The sequence below is a fragment of the Pleurodeles waltl genome, chromosome 4_2, assembly GCF_031143425.1.
Source record: "Pleurodeles waltl isolate 20211129_DDA chromosome 4_2, aPleWal1.hap1.20221129, whole genome shotgun sequence".
Taxonomy (NCBI): Eukaryota; Metazoa; Chordata; class Amphibia; order Caudata; family Salamandridae; genus Pleurodeles; species Pleurodeles waltl.
Window position 1 is genome coordinate 794,097,659 of NC_090443.1, and position 18,058 is coordinate 794,115,716.

The following is an 18,058-nucleotide window of genomic DNA, read 5'->3' on the forward strand; positions in this document are numbered from 1 at the left end:
TTTGGAAAAAGCCAAATCATATGAATGGTTGTTAGGTAATAGTAGGGTGGAGTGGTATCATCCTACAAGTATCTCAGTATGACGTACACAATACAGCTGAGTTGGGGCCTTCATAAAAAAGTGGTTGAAATGCGTGCAATAGCAACAATTGGGGGCCTAGTCCGTTTCAAGAATACCTATGGGGGCCCCTCTTGGTCTCCACTCCTGACAGCTGATAATGCAATGGGCCCTACTCACTGTCTTTATGGGGCAGGGGTATTGTCCTTAAGCGCAGAGAGAAGTTGGGAGAAATGTGAGAATAAATGTTTGAAAAAACTGTTAGCCCTCCAAAAGAGTGAGATGAGTCAGGCAATTAGAATGGAAGGGGATTTGCAGGTTTGGAAATATTTCGCTTATAAAGCAACCCTGCGATTTTGGGTCAGAAAAAGGTTGGCAGCAATTGCATGGGCCCTAAAAATGGAGGAATTTAAGATAACAGAGGTCTCCCATCTTTCGAAGGCTGAACTTAAAATGGCCTGTAGTAGAGTCTAGATTGGCTGACATGGAGTAAGTAGGGACCAGGCCCTCCTCCAAGTACATGGTAGAATCATGGGAAAATAGGAGGGCATTTCCGTACTTATCAGTGTTGCCTGATACCCAGCTACGCTCAGCCCTATTAAAATTTTGGGTGGCCTTAAACTTTCATTATTTATAGTCTGAAAAATCTGAAATCTTTTTAGATGCAGAGATTGACTGCGGTATTATAATTTTAATGTTCATCTAGTGATCAATCATTTTAATAGGATTCGTTGTTTGATTTTTAAGCCTTTGTTTATAAGATAGGATATAAATCAACGTAGTGAGGCACTTGCACTTTTCTTGAATATTAGATTTTTAGATGCTGCATACGCTTTGGCAACATTTAAAAAAAAATTGTTTGGACTAGTGGTGTAAGAGGTTGGTTAAGAATGTCAGATTTTTAAGGCCGGGTTGCTGGGGAAAACTATTTTATGTATTAAACATTGGGTACTTGAATTATTACATGTATTAAGAAGTATGGAAGAGGGGTGGTGCAGGGGGGGTAAATTATTTGATTTTATTTGTATGTATGTTTTAAAGACTGTGTTTAAACTTTAAACCTTGAACACAACAAGTGTATTCAGTAATGACCAACAGAGAAGACATTTAAATGATGCAAATTATTCCAAGAGCAGCATTCCACTTACCACCGTACACATCGGTTGTGCATATGATCTCATCGCCTGCCTTTAACAAATGAGCAATATTCAGTGTTGCAGCTAGACCTGAGGCATACGCTAAACCTAAAAAAAAAGTTTTAAAATTAGAAACAACTCAATAACAAACGAAAAAAAACATTTTCACAAGTTTTTGACTGCTTACCAGCAAACCATGCATTCATTCATGATCAATAAACACATAATGTCTGTTTTGTAGCCTACCCACCAGAGCTGCCAACTTTGAAACTTGGAACCCAGGTTTGAGTCTCTGCAACATTCTGTGATTCTGGGCAAATCACTTAATCTCCCCATGCCTCAAAAAATTGAATGTGCCCTTTTAACTCATGCTCATGTAAAGTGCTCCAATACCTTTGTGTCGAGTTTGCGCAATATGAACTGAAAAAAATGGTTTATTACTACTTGGCTTTCGCTAGATTCTTTGAAGAACTTTGGACTCTTAATTTCTGTTAGCTTGATTCTAAATCGTGAATCATTTTCTCATGTAGCAATTACTTAAAAAATAGTCAATTTTATTTTGATTATCTTTAGGTCATAGATTTTCATTTGGGTTAAAAACGATCTTGTACGCAGTAATGGGTTATTAACATTATTACTAACTTATTATTATAACCTATTCCCAAACAAGAGAACACTTGGTATGGCATACATATAAAGAAAGAGTTAGAAATCAATAGCACCTTAATGTAGGTTAATTTGATGAGGAATGGGTGGAAGTTCTTATGAACATGGATAAAGGAATCAGAGAGGCTAGAATGAAATTTACTCTTTTAAAACTCTTCATAACTGGTACTGGTCACCACACAAAAACAAGACAGCAGGTTTACTACACTATTCTACCTGTTGGAGGTGTCCACATGGGGATTGCGATATACTACACATTTTATTCCGATTACCGGTTCACATGTGTCCATTCGTTTAAGGGAAAAATTAGTTACATTACATGACGTTACTGAGCTCTCAAATCTAACAAACCGTATAAGACGATTGATGGCTATCACACTCACTATAGCAAATATTTGTATATTACGACACTGAAGAACACTAGAGCGCCCTACACATGGTGAATGGCTTATTAAAATGGCATCATATGAAAAATCAATTTACAGATTACATGATAATGTTGGAGTGTTCATCAAAATTTGGAAACCCTTTTTTAGCTAATACATATTCTAGTTCTAGTTCTGCAAATACTTAAGTTGTTTCTCCCAAATAGGAAATACAACAAAGCAGTCCTTCCTTTTCTGTCTCCTTCTCTCTTTATTAAAACATTTCCATTATTATTTATAGCCATGCTGTTATTATTAAGACTGCTGAAACTTTAGCCATTAATACTGTTGTTTTAATTAGGACTTACTGTTCACCTATTCAACACTGTTGAATTAGCAGGAATATCTCCATTTGAAATGCTGTATATGTGGATGTGTATGCTATTATCTCTACTATCTTCTAAGTACCTATAATTTAATACATATTGCATAATAATATCTACATCATCCCCTCCCTTGTTCACCTGCCTACTTTTTTCTTTCTAGGTTTTCTTTTATATGTCTTTTTTCTAAGATTTAATTCACAGCTGGATGCATTATGAATGATATCTCTGATAGTGTATCTATTCAGATATGTATTAGGTTTTTTGTGTTTAGAAATCTGAGAAGTTAAGGGATTTCATAGTATTTTATTGTGTGACCATAATGTGATATATTGTTTAGTTGTCTTTTTTGATGTATTTTATGGCAAGGCCTGGAGGCCAATATCATGCATCATCTATTTTATTGCCATATACACAGCAACAACAAGAACGTAGAATTAGAAAAACAACAACACTTCAGAACTTTAAGAACATGTATAAAATCACTGAATGCGCAGCTATCTTTCTTCTTTTGTTGCTATTCATACACAGATAAGTACAGTTTGCCAGTATCTTAAATCAATGTATGAGAATGGAGTCTGTATGTTAATTGGGACTATGCTCAGGCGTTCAAGGTTACGGATACATTAGCAAAAAGGTGGTATGTAAGATCTGTAAGAGCACTAGCAATGATTGAACTGTTGTGAGTTTTAAAAAAAAGGGTATTCCTAATTTTGGCGGTGTGTAGATTGGGTTAATTTTTAATGGATTTCTAGTTTGTAGGGGCAATTGGTGTTCAGACAATGGCTAAGATGGAGCTGAGTTTGTTTTAAAAAAATAAGGTTGTACATCGGTGAGTGTATCTTATTTACTACGGGAGGGGTTACTTTGAGTTTGGGTGCATTTTGTTATGGTGTATAAGGTGTTCTGCAACTTTAAGAGTTCGCTGCTGAGGGCCGATGAATGTTCTGAAAGTGGCTTGACAGTTAAGCAGAATGGCGTTTTATTTTCACAGCGTGTATTCTTAAAGCAGACTTACTTAGGTAGCTAGTGTTTCTTCACGTGGCGAGGGGGCAGCTCGCAGGAGGGGCACGTGTTTAATCTAAGTAGGCAGGGCGAAGGGGGAGCTCTTATGTTCCAGTCATACAAGAGCGGGCCTCAAGGTCTGCGCAGCTCGCACACAGAGTAAAGAAATTGACATAATGGAGCCACCGTACGCAGGACCGTGCAGCAGCCATTTTTGAAGATTTGGCAGACATGCCTATGGATATATATCAGGCAAGGTGGTCATGTTCTGGGAATATTGATCGCACTTTTTATGTGCTCGTTTGTTTGGCAACTGTCATTACAAACAGCTGTGAGATATAGACAGTGGTGTAGTGATTATTGTGAGAAGGTTAATAGGTAAAATTGGAAGGTGAAAGAGATGTAGAAAATGAATCTAGCAGAGAAAGAGGTTTTGAATGGTAAGGTAAGGGATTTGGCTAAAAGAATCATTAGACAAATTGACAGTTGTGTAGAAAAGCACATAAAAGAGAACGGTGGAATTATAAATGTAGAGGATAAAGGCTATTGCTCTGTAGAGGAGGGTGAACCAGGGGCAAGTGGTTATAAGATCTGAAGCAATAAAATAACCCATAAGAGGAAGCATTTAGGGATGCTTAAGGAGAATAAGGAGTCCGGTATAAGGCTCAAGAGGTTGAGGTTGCTATAATGGCAAAAGAGGAAGCTATAAAGGCACATGGGAAGAGTCACAATGTAGTGCCAAGTGACAGGTCATCCACAAGTGGTGATGAGGAATTGAGCTGTTCCCCAGAGTTTGATGATACCAAGGAAGGTGAAAAATGTAAAAACAGGAGAACAGATCTTAAGAGAATTAAGTTGGAACAGGGGTATTTCGTAGACCTGTTAGGAGAGGAAATGTTTGATCCTCTTCTGATACAGCATCCGCTGTCACCTCAGTGGTCTACAGCAGAGCATGTGGCTCAATATATATTGTATTAGATATACAGAGAAACACCTATGAAAGAGGTGTAGATACATCTGCGTTCAGAGTGTCCAAGACCACCTATACAATCAAAAGTGGCATATACACCGGAGTTTGACCCAAAAATGTTGAGTTTCCTCAACAAGTCAGGACATGACCCTAGGAAAAGGGTGGACAAAGGATTGATGGGTGTCAGGATAGGCTTTTAGACATCCTTGAACCCTTTAGGAAGGTGTATGATTTGTGTGAGGAGGCACATGCAAATAATACTGGGGTGGATGTGGCAGAGTTACATCAATGGTCCAGAGGGCAATTTACCTTCTAGGAAATACGAATGGTGCTTTGGGAATGAAAAGGTGTAAGAGTATCCTAATTAAAATTGACCCCAAGTTGGCGGAGCTGGCAGGCAAAGAGTTTGGAGTGGCATGTTTTTTGGAAAGGAATTTGTCAGGGATATGTCCCAATATGTGGGTACTTTTAATTCTTTGCAGAAGGTCCAAAAGGATATGAGGAAGGTTTTTGGTGGGGCCGGGAGAATGCGGGGTCCATTCCCAGGTTATGGTCAAGGGATCACTCGTAGGTCATTCACACAAGGAAACAGACCCTATGGTCATGGGTTTAGATAGGAACAGGGTAGATTGTATCCGTACAGGCAAAGAGCAAGGTCACGAGGAACACAGGGAGAGAGAAGCGGAAGAGGTACAGCAGGTGAGTTCAAGCAATGGCCTTACATGTAGCCACGTGAAACTGGGCAACAAACTAGCTCAGTTTGGAGAGAAATTACAAAAGACCTGTGGGTGTTGAGGAAAGTATGGGGTTATCATATAGATTTTGTGGGTGTCCCACATTACGAGATATGTTCAAGGATACTAAGGTTTTCAAGAGAACAGGAAGAGTTGGTAACTCAGGAGTTACAGAAAAAGGGTGCAAATATTATCCCTCCCTATACTGGGCGAGTCTCTGCTGATGTGTTTGATTTTGTATTTCAGGACAAAGTTAAGAAGTAGTTTTTGGAGAAGAATCTGGATGAGGAATCTTCAGGGGAAGAAGTGATTTCACATCCGATGAACTTGAAGTTAAATTTGATGCCGGATTTTCGGTTACTTTGCAGCAAAAAAGAAGGAAGATGTCTGCCCGTTCAGTGATTTTATGCATGTTCTAAGAGTTCTGGGGTGTTGTTGTTGTTCTAATTCTATGTTCTTGTTGGTGCTGTGTATAAGGCAATAAAAGAGATGATGCCTAATATTAGCATCTGCCCTTTGAAAAAAAATCACGATTTTCTTCCAATTAAAACTGTGGAAAATCAGCATTGTTTATATATTGACATGTACTTCTCAATAAAAATATACAAAAAAAAAAAAAAAAAAAGAAACCAACATCACACGTTGCTTTGAAAACTAGAAGACGGGCCTGGGGCACATTTCCCAGTAATTGGCACCAGTTGCATTAGCCTCCCAAACCACTTCTATACCGCTCATCATTCCAAGGCCTTCTTTTACATTCCACATTTACTCAGTAACAACTTAACTTTAGTCTATTCTGTAATACGATTCCTCTGTTTAGATTATTTTATCTTAACATTCTGTCACCTTTCCCAGGTGTTTTTAACACAAAAATGTGCATAAAGAAAACAAGTGCTTAGACAAAATACAAAAGGCATTTCGAGTAGTGGGCATGTACAATGTAGGAATATTATCTCCACCCACAAAGTTCTGAATTTGGTGCACAATTCAAGAACCTGCAATCCACGGAATGGCTTTTAAATAAGATGTGTTGATCACGTTGCATGAATCCTCCGTTGTACAGCTTGCCCACAGCTTTCTGCCAAGGTTATTTTTCTACAAGGCCCCTGTTTCGAAGAAAAATCTTGAGGGAAAATTGAGATCAGTAGTGGACCCCCCAAAATAAATGCAATGCCCATTGAAATAGAAATTTTTCAAACTAAATTTCAAAGGTGATGTCAAGATAGGTTTGTTGAAAAAAAACTTAGGAAGTTACGTTTGCACAGCATGTTCTAGTTTTTTTTTCAATTTACCCCTGGAAAATGAGTAAGGCTAGACTAATAGGAGACTAGGGTCAGCTGCCCTCCACATACGTAACATGAGATGGTGGGCTGAGCCAAGTTATTCACATACTGAAAAGGGTAGTGGGCATTATGATAAGCTAAAATGAACAAATGCATACTTGTACAGAAATTCCAGCTTATATTTCATAATCAAATTAACAGTGACCCCGTATCTCAGGCTACTAATATTCTGCACATTTGCTGAATCATGTCCATGCTGCTTTTCAGTGTAACATTATACTGTACAAAAAAAATAAATCAACATGTGACAAGGTGATAGATTGAATGCTAGAATTAATCTCAGCCACTGGCTAAAGTATCACTTTAGGGGCATCCCAGGCCTTCCTTTTTCAAGAAACAAAGAACCAACTTATGCATATCAGTACTGACCCAGTTTCTCATCACAGCAGCCCATGATGAACTGCCAGGCACCTTATTGTTTTTGAAGTAGATGTCCTAAGTGTGCCAGGTATGCTAAGACGTGGATCTCATGCTCACTGTGCCATAGGACTCAAGCTATAAATCGCTGATGAGACCTAAATAGGTCAAAATTGGCCTGATATTGCTTGTGTTCTCATCTGGAGGGGACCTGGTTTGGCAGTTCAATGTGGACTGTTCCTTTTGGAGCTGAACCAAGCCTGGTATCCATATGGTGGGTTGCTGTCTAGAGTAACACAGTGGACAAAAACAATGGTCTGGAATGTAGGTGTAGGAGGCTGGACTGGCTTGTAGTGAGTACCAAGGGGTACTTGCACCTTGCACCAGGCCCAGTTATCCCTTATTAGTGTATAGGGTGTCTAGCAGCTTAGGCTGATAGATAATGGTAGCTTAGCAGAGCAGCTTAGGCTGAACTAGGAGACGAGTGAAGCTCCTACAGTACCACTTAGTGTCATATGCACAGTACCATAAGAAAACACAATACACAGTTATACTAAAAATAAAGGTACTTTATTTTTATGACAATATGCCAAAGTATCTTAGAGTGTACCCTCATTGAGAGGATAGGAAATATACACAAGATATATATACACAATAGCAAAAATATGCAGTATAGTCTTAGAAAACAGTGCAAACAATGTATAGTTACAATAGGATGCAATGGGGAAACATAGGGATAGGGGCAACACAAACCATATACTCCAAAAGTGGAATGCGAACCACGAATGGACCCCAAACCTATGTGACCTTGTAGAGGGTCGCTGGGACTATTAGAAAATAGTGAGAGTTAGAAAAATAACCCTCCCCAAGACCCTGAAAAGTGAGTGCAAAGTGCACTAAAGTTCCCCTAAGGACAAAGAAGTCGTGTTAGAGGAATAATGCAGGAAAGACACAAACCAACAATGCAACAACGATGGATTTCCAATCTTGGGTACCTGTGGAACAAGGGGACCAAGTCCAAAAGTCACAAGCAAGTCGGAGATGGGCAGATGTCCAGGAAATGCCAGCTGTGGATGCAAAGAAGCTTCTACTGGACAGAAGAAGCTGAGGTTTCTGCAGGAACGAAAAGGGCTAGAGACTTCCCCTTTGGTGGACGGATCCCTCTCGCCGTGGAGAGTCGTGCAGAAGTGTTTTCCCGCCGGAAGAACGCCAACAAGCCTTGCTAGCTGCAAATCGTGCGGTTAGCGTTTTTGGACGCTGCTGTGGCCCTGGAGGGACCAGGAGGTCGCAAATTGGACCAGGAGGTAGAGGGGACGTCGAGCAAGACAAGGAGCCCTCTTAGCAGCAGGTAGCACCCGGTGAAGTGCCAGAAACAGGCACTACGAGGATGCGTGAAACAGTGCTCACCCGAAGTCGCACAAAGAAGTCCCACGTCGCCGGAGAACAACTTAGGAGGTCGTGCAATGCAGGTTAGAGTGCCGTGGACCCAGGCTGGACTGTGCACAAAGGATTTCCGCCGGAAGTGCACGGAGGCCGGAGTAGCTGCAAAAGTCGCGGTTCCCAGCAATGCAGTCTAGCGAGGTGAGGCAAGGACTTACCTCCACCAAACTTGGACTGAAGAGTCACTGGACTGTGGGGGCCACTTGGACAGAGTTGCTGGATTCGAGGGACCTCGCTCATCGTGCTGAGAGGAGACCCAAGGGACCGGTAATGCAGCTTTTTGGTGCCTGCGGTTGCAGGGGGAAGATTACGTCGACCCACGGGAGATTTCTTCAGAGCTTCTAGTGCAGAGAGGAGGCAGACTACCCCCACAGCATGCACCACCAGGAAAACAGTCGAGAAGGCGGCAGGATCAGCGTTACAGAGTTGCAGTAGTCGTCTTTGCTACTTTGTTGCAGTGTTGCAGGCTTCCAGCGCGGTCAGCAGTCGATTCCTTGGCAGAAGGTGAAGAGAGAGATGCAGAGGAACTCGGATTAGCTCTTGCATTCGTTATCTAAAGTTTCCCCAGAGACAGAGACCCTAAATAGCCAGAAAAGAGGGTTTGGCTACTTAGGAGAGAGGATAGGCTAGCAACACCTGAAGGAGCCTATCACAAGGAGTCTCTGACGTCACCTGGTGACACTGGCCACTCAGAGCAGTCCAGTGTGCCAGCAGCACCTCTGTTTCCAAGATGGCAGAGGTCTGGAGCACACTGGAGGAGCTCTGGACACCTCCCAGGGGAGGTGCAGGTCAGGGGAGTGGTCACTCCCCTTTCCTTTGTCCAGTTTCGCGCCAGAGCAGGGCTAAGGGGTCCCCTGAACCGGTGTAGACTGGCTTATGCAGAATTGGGCACATCTGTGCCCAAGAAAGCATTTCCAGAGGCTGGGGGAGGCTACTCCTCCCCTGCCTTCACACCATTTTCCAAAGGGAGAGGGTGTCACACCCTCTCTCAGAGGAAGTTCTTTGTTCTGTCATCCTGGGCCAGGCCTGGCTGGACCCCAGGAGGGCAGATGCCTGTCTGAGGGGTTGGCAGCAGCAGCAGCTGCAGTGAAACCCCAGGAAGGGCAGTTTGGCAGTACCAGGGTCTGTGCTACAGACCACTGGGATCATGGGATTGTGCCAACTATGCCAGGATGGCATAGAGGGGGCAATTCCATGATCATAGACATGTTACATGGCCATATTCGGAGTTACCATTGTGAAGCTACATATAGGTAGTGACCTATATGTAGTGCACGCGTGTAATGGTGTCCCCGCACTCACAAAGTCAGGGAAATTGGCCCTGAACAATGTGGGGGCACCTTGGCTAGTGCCAGGGTGCCCTCACACTAAGTAACTTTGCACCTAACCTTTACCAGGTAAAGGTTAGACATATAGGGGACTTATAAGTTACTTAAGTGCAGTGTAAAATGGCTGTGAAATAACGTGGACGTTATTTCACTCAGGCTGCAGTGGCAGGCCTGTAAGAATTGTCAGAGCTCCCTTTGGTTGGCAAAAGGAATGCTGCAGCCCATAGGGATCTCCTGGAACCCCAATACCCTGGGTACCTCAGTACCATATACTAGGGAATTATAAGGGTGTTCCAGTAAGCCATTGTAAATTGGTAAAAATGGTCACTAGCCTGTTAGTGACAATTTGGAAAGAAATGAGAGAGCATAACCACTGAGGTTCTGGTTAGCAGAGCCTCAGTGAGACAGTTAGACATCACACAGGGAACACATACCTATAGGTCACAAACTTATGAGCACTGGGGTCCTGACTAGCAGGGTCCCAGTGACACATAACAAACATACTGAAAACATATGGTTTTCACTATGAGCACTGGGCCCTGGCTAGCAGGATCCCAGTGAGACAGTGAAAACACCCTGACATACACTCACAAACAGGCCAAAAGTGGGGGTAACAAGGCTAGAAAGAGGCTACTTTCTCACAGTAGGCCACAGCGATCCCCTGTGGCTGAGATTATTTCAAGCATTCTTTCCATTGCAAAGTTGTTTTTGAAGACCAAAAATTCAAGCAGTGATGGTCTTCCAAACGACTAGCTTTATGAAGCTATCCAATCAAACATAACATATTCTTTGTTTTAAATGCTACTGATTGCTAAGGAGATCACTATCAAAATCCATTTATTTCTGTAAAAAAAAAAAAAAAAGAAATTCTGTGTACATAGTTAGATGCTACGGGATGTTGAACTATCTGAGCAAAACAACCATTAAGCGGGAGGAAGCAGTTAGGCACTTTGGTAAAAAGGTAAAACTCAAAAGGATTAGACTCATCACAATGAATCAGAAACATAATTGTCAATTGTTATAGAGACAAGCCAGGACGAGCTTATATTTTGCAAAAGCCAATAGGCACCAATATAGCAGCTGATGTCCATGTGGAGATAAATGAATGATAAACGTGAAACATACGCAGGGAACTAACAAAAAATGAATGATGAAAATACCTAGAGATTCTCTATGATCCACAGCAAGCAGTCAGGAATTTGCTGCCTTAGAGAATGCCAGATGACCTGAAGTATCACAAGGGGAGTTGCAGACTTAGGGAGCCGCAGAAGAAAATGATTTGCCTCCAGTTCTTGCACAGTTAACTTGAGAACTATGTGCAAAATAAGCCATTTGTGGATTTGAGATTGTTAGAAAAATAGTACCAGGCAAAACGGGATGCCTAAAAAGAGGACCTGTTTTATGTAAGACTCAGTATCAAGTGCATAAATTGTAATTTTATAGGTTTCTGCACAAGCGGCAACCGAGGATAGCATGGCGTCCAGAGATATGTTTCTTTGTAAGGATTCTGAGAAACAGCTTAGCTGCAGAGTTCTGAATACTTTGTATTCCATAATACACTTACTTGCTATTGAGACAGTCTACACCAGAAGAGATCATCGCTTGATTGGCAGAGCTTTCACTGAAGCAGCCAGGCTGCAGAGTTCTGAATAAGTTGCATTCTCTAGCACATCTGCCTGGGAGGTTCTAGACAGGTCATGCATACTAGGAAAGTCTAAGCCAAAGGAGATCATCGCTTGAGTGATGGAGCTGCCATTTTAGCAGTGCAGCACCAAATAACAAGAAGAGTCGGATAAAGCAGGATTACAACAAGGTGGACATTGCATATATGTACATGTAGACAATTTCCAAACTTTGATCAGCCTCTTCTAATTCTGTGCAAAAGTCCAAAAAGTAACATTTTAAAAACATTTATGAAAAGATTCATAATGTAAATGAATTCCAATTCCTAAGGAACATGTACAATCTAAAAGATCAGAAAACTGAACTGAGAAATGAGTTTGTTGTTCTTTCTGCACCACTATAGTTCCGGTGAGCCCCATATGCCACTTGAGATATAAAATGAAAGGACTATAGACCAATCCAACGAATTCAGCACGTGAGGATCTACAGAAACTGTAACCAAACACACCTAAGTAAAAGTCTGGCCTGACGTCACTGATAAAATGAACAAAAAAATAAAAGCACGACTTACGTGATGTCATACCGCTTGCTAATTCTGCAACCGCTAACCTCCTTGTTCAGTTATCAGTGCAGTTTATCCACAGGTTGTTATCCTCTTGTCTTCCCAAAGGGCCCACCTTTAAACAGGTTATAACTCCATAATAAATACTGGTTACAACCATCTTAAATTCAGGCTACAGTTGCAGGTAAACTGGTTTATTAAAGAAATATGCATATAATGTGAGCTTACAATATTTGGCTCCATCCAATGCTGCAGCAGCTTTCTCTAAACAATTCCTGGTAGGATTACCACTGCGGCTATACTCGAACCCCTATAGGAAAAAGGTATCCTGTTAGTAAGGCTATGGTAACTTACTTTACATCACTAATGGCGGGGGAAAAGGTCATACTTTCAAAGCAAAGAATGGGACAACAAGTCATGTCATTCTGAGACGTGTGAACTGGGGGTATTTTTTGTCTACTCGTTTACTGAAAGCATCCAAAATAAAAACGGTTTCGAGTACATTAATGAACAAAGCATATGTCTCACAATCAAATGTAGAATATCAACACCAACATAGCTCAATTAACACATCATTAGAAATCATTTTTTAAGAAAAAAAAGGACATTCAGAAAAACTGTTCAAATTAGAACCTCAAGTGACATTAGATTGGTAGTTATGTCCATTCTAGTCCCACACATTACTTGTTAACTAAATATAGCTGACCTTAGGCACTTAAACCTTTACCTAATTCACCAACAATGACAACAAATCATAACTATTAAAAGGCCAGCTCAAAGCTAACGTATTACTAATATTAATTAAAAACAGTTTGTGCAGGCAACTCCCCATAGACATATTCCAAATTCAGTGAGGTTAAAAAGACAAATATTTTTACTGAAACTGTAATTCATTTTTCAAAGCACTAGGCACATTTGGAAGCTGTGACCATGCACCTTGCATAAGTGTGGCAGGGATAATAGAGGTAATAGTTGGTTATGAACCAGTCGACCACAGCAAGAAAGATGCTTGATAAGGAATAGTATTCTGAAAATGTCTTCCATGAGAGCATTCAACAGTAGGAGATGCAAGATGTTAAAACCTGGGTGGAAGAGACATAAAACTCAGTGAACAAGTCAACAGGTTTGCAGGAGGCACTGCCAGTTCTGTGAAAGGGGATAGCAACTTCAACAATGTCCAGATGCAATAGGGAATGCTTCACATGTTCAAAGCTTTGCCTGTCTTCGGTTCGAGTCTAGTAGTTTTGACTCATTGCTGGACAGAATCTGCATTCTGTTCATCTTTCTTTCCCCATTACTGTCTCTTCCTTCAGCTCTTTCTAAAGCTGAATGCTAAGCCCACGAGATGCTGTTACTTTGACACATCCACCTTTTGAACAACCCCATTTGGGTGGAGATCAAGTCCGGACACCCAGAGGTAAGTTAACAGGACTGGAACTCACTCCTTTCCTTTTGATTGTACCAGTATCAATAGATAGGCTCAAACAGTAAATCTCCTGCTCCAGAACACCAGTAACACACAGGGGTCTAGGGGATAATTCAATGTGCAAGCAGAGAAAAATCTATAAAAATCCGTGCAAACAGTCAGAATGTTAGTGACAACTGATTCAATGCCATCAAAAAAATCTTTGTCCCAATTTAAAAATCGGTTGTAATTGAAGGTCCTTCCATGTCTGATGGAAGTGCCAAATCCACAGGAGGAAAATTTAGCAGAGCAGTTTTCTTCACTCAAATTCCAATGATGGGGGAAACATCCAGTGGAGTCTGCCACAAATTAAGGTTATAATATGTGCTATTCCATTCCATTAAATGTGTATAAACCACCAATGTAAGCCCCAGGAACCATTAAACCAAATGACAGCTCAGGACTGGAAACATGGTGTACTACCAGCATCGTAGCAAACCCAACTCTAGATCCAGTTCCACATTGCATGTGATGATGTAACAAATTAAGACATATTACTGTTCCCTAGACATGAACTTTTAACTTCCCCACCCCCTCAAAGCATAGCTCCTGGTTGCCTCAGTGGGGTATCACTGCCACACAAATGGCACAAATATAAAGTGATAGATCTGGGGCTAAGGATTTATACATTTTGAAATAGGTTAAAGGGCATGAATGGGGGTTAGTCAATCTCCAGATGCATCAAACAAAACACAAGCAGAATTTAAATGTGTAGTTTGCTAGACAAACATTGTGATACTAATAAATGTATTCCAGATTAGAAAATAATCATTATTTTGCATAGTTACAGGCTTAGAATGGGAACAACCATGTAACCACTTCATTTTTTTAAAGGAATAAATCTACTATGATATACTGGAAGACTTGTGTTAGTGGGAAGAAGCACTTTAAAACATGCGACTAAAAAATACAGAGAGTTTACAGCCAATGACACAGAAAAGAGAAATCGGAAGAAAAGCAGATAGAAAACAAGCACCTTGCTATCAATTCACTCTATAGCATGGAACTCCTTAAGACTAGGAACATAATTTCTATGTTAAGTAATAACTTAAAAATATAACAGACACTAAGGGCCAGGTGTAGCAAAGTCAAATTTTGCGAGTTGCAAATTGCGAGTCATACCGACTCGCAATTTGCAACTCGCAAAATTTTATGCAGAAAGGTGTCTCAGACACCTTCTGCAACTCGCTATGGGGTCGCAAAGACCCACCCCATGAATATTATTGAGGTGGGTCGCAGTTTGCGACCCCATAGCGAGTCTAGGCACTCACAGGGATGGTGGCCTGCTGGAGACAGCAGACCACCATGTCCGTGACTGCTTTTTGAATAAAGCAGTTTTTTTTTTCTTTTTGCAGCCCGTTTTCCTTAAAGGAAAACGAGCTGCAAAAAGAAAAAATTCCGAAACCATTTGTTTTTTGTTTTTTTCAGAGTAGGCAGTGGTCCTATGGACCACTGCCTGCTCTGAAAAAATATTTTTTGGGGCATTCACAAAGGGGAAGGGGTCCCATGGGGACCCCTTCCCCTTTGTGAATGAGTTACCATGCACTTCAAGTGGATGGTAACTGCGAGTTGGTATGCGACCGCATTCGCGGTCCCAAAGCAACTCTGCATGGCGATGCGGTCTCAAATAGGAAGGGAACACCCCTTCCTATTTGCGAGTCACAGCCTCAAATTGCGAGTTGGTACCGACTCGCAATTTGCGGCTCTGCATCGCGTGAGGCCTTTTACGCCTCGCAAACTGCGTTTTTCGCAGCTTGCGAGGCGCAAAAGGCTTGCTACATCTGGCCCTAAGACAAGACCAGAGTATTTTCTGACTACAAAGAAAGTTCTCAGCCGTTTTGCCAACATATGACGAGGATCTATAGTAGCTTAATTCTGCAAGAAAGGAATGCGAATGAAAGTCTTGTTGATGGTATTAAAAGAGTTACACAAAATTATGCAAGCTTTAGGCTCTAGTCTAGCTTTGTAACAACTTTGTCGTAGAGGCCCAATCTTCTAGGCCTCAATTGGTATTTTCTTTTTTTAGCCACCAGTTAATTTTTTTATGAGTGACAATTCAAAACATAGCTGCACATATATAAGCGAAAACATTTACATTTTCACAAAACAGAGGCAGAGCTGTGCTCATATAACCTTTTATTGCCCATCAGCTCAAACGAATTTCAAAGCTGGCATCATAACTCGTTCATAGCATCGCCTCTTTCCCTTTCCTCGCCCTTGCCGCCATTCAACACATCTCAGCCCATCACCTTCTGTTTCACATCTACAAGCTCAGCCCCTCATCCTCACTTCCTCTTCACTAACCACAAATGTACCCCTGCTCTCTCTCTTACTCACTTTATATGAACACTCTCCCACTTTCCAATCTTAACCAAAAGAAAAATCAACAATTGACATTTACATGAATGAACCCACAACACGACCACAAATGACCACTGCCTGCTCTGAAAAAATGTTTACAGTGACATTCACAATGGGGAAGGGGTCCCATATGGACCCCTTCCCTTTTGCGAAAGTGTTAGCACCCATTTGAAATGGGTGCAAACTGAGATTGGTTTGCGCCCGGGTTCGCGGTCACAGAACAATCCTACATTGCACTGCGAATCGCAATTAGGAAGGCAACACCCCTTCCTAATTGCGAGTCGCAAACCCGTTTTGCGATTCGGTAACCAGGTTACCGAATTGCAAAACTGGGTTTGTGCATCGCAATGTGCTTTTTGCACGTCGCAAACAGCGAAAGTCTCTGTTTGCAACATGCAAAAAGCTACCTACATGTGGGTCTTGGTCCCTAATTAGGTCTGGTGTTAACAAAGACATTTTGGGGGTTATTCCAACTTTGGAGGAGGTGGTAATCCGTCCCAAATGTGACAGATTTACCACCAGCCGTATTACGAGTTCCATAGGATATAATGGACTCGTAATACGGCTGGTGGTATATCCGTCACTTTACCGTCACTTTTGGGACGGATTACCACTTCCTCCAAAGTTGGAATAAGCCCCTTTGTGTTTATTAAACTTCTATTTCTCTCTCTTTCGGCTGGCTTTACTGTGAGTGATCGCATTCTGCTCTTCCACAAGGAGCATATTGGCACACAAAGTAGTTTTGTTCAGTGTCAGGAACTACCGTGGCAATCAGTGACGTAACGAAACTGGAGGGTGCCCCTTTGCAAAGAACATGGAGGAGCCCCCTCTCCAGACTCACTCAGGGCAGGTGCTGTGCTCAAGGGGCCCCCTGGAGGGTGGCTGCGGGGCCTTTGTTATGCCACTGGTGGCAGCGTGTGCTTTTAGAGTTCAAAAACTTTGGGGGTTTTTTTTGCCAGTGTTTGTTACAATGTTGAGGGCCTGGTAGTGTTACAAAAGCCATGTCAAAACAAGACACCCATTGATGAAACTAAAAGACTTATAAAAATATGTCAGATCAGTTGGCTTTGTCAGTGTTTGTTTATTTTCATGCTTCCCATAATCGTGTTGAAAATGGTTACACTGATTTTCCATTAGAAATATTTTTGGGAAAAACTAGCATGCATCAACACATTTTACTAAATGACACTTCATTTGCATCTAATCAGAGAGCATTCTGGGAGCATTATAATTAGCCTCATAGCCTAAACTTTTCAAACATGTTTATACACGTTTTTTTTTTTGTACTGGAACCAACGTCAGTAGTGAAGTGTGACCTTAAAACATTTATTTACAGCACTCACCCTAATAATGAAGGCTTTCAAATAATGAACCATAAATACAAGTGCGAACAGCATTATCTTCTAAAACACATTACCTCAACTGCAGAGAGTTCCACTCTCAATAAACAGGCAGCCAAAGGGTTTGTGTTGCAGAGGGTTGGGCCCACTTGTCCCAAGGACAAAGTAAACATAAAAACTTGTTGCCCTTGACCCCAAACAAGATGTCCTGGGCATCGGGCATGCAGAGTTGGGTTGATTAGAAAACCGCACTGTGTGGGGTCATCGATCTCGCAGCCACAATGCAGATGGAGCATTGATTTTAGCCATAAAGCCAGCGGCACGTCGTTTCTCAGCCATGTTGCAAATGGTGCATCAAACATTTCCCTGTACGGCGTTCTGTGCATGAATTTTTAGCTCTTGTCTGCCAACTTCACATTTCAAGGGCCCAGGGACTGGATAGGGCATCACTTGGCAGGGCAGGAGTCTCAGCGGAGAGTCCAGGTGTTAGCAGAGGAAGTCTTTGATGGCCCAGAGACTTCACAAGCAGGAATATACCACAAAGCCCAGTCTTTGTCCCCTTTCACAGGCAGAAGCAGCAAATGTAGGCTAGCCCAACAAAGCACAGTCACGGGCAGGGGCAGCACTCCTACTTATGTGGGTGGCACAACCAGTGCTGCAGGCCCACTAGTAGCATTTGATTTACAGGCCTTGGGCACCTCTAGTGCACTCTACTAGAGACTTACTAGTAAATCAAATATGCCAGTCATGGATAAACCAATCAACAATACAATTTACACAGAGAGCATATGCACTTTAGGACTGGTTAGCAGTGGTATTGTGCCCTGAGCCCAGGAGCCAACAAGAACAGGTCACAAAAAATTAGGAGGAAGGAGGCAAAAAAGTTAGGGATAACCATGCACAAGGGGCCATTTCCAATATAC

General features: G+C 41.8%; 1 protein-coding gene across 1 annotated transcript in view; it reads right to left on the reverse strand.

Moving 5' to 3' along the window:
* Positions 1-18,058, reverse strand: part of CTH (cystathionine gamma-lyase) — an 82,653-nt gene that overhangs the window by 60,230 nt on the left and 4,365 nt on the right. The window contains exons 2-3 of the mRNA XM_069232445.1: positions 12,198-12,279; positions 1,206-1,301 (exon numbers count right to left, since the gene is read on the reverse strand). Of these exons, the coding sequence (XP_069088546.1) occupies positions 1,206-1,301; positions 12,198-12,279 (178 nt within the window). The remainder of the gene's footprint in view (positions 1-1,205; positions 1,302-12,197; positions 12,280-18,058) is intronic.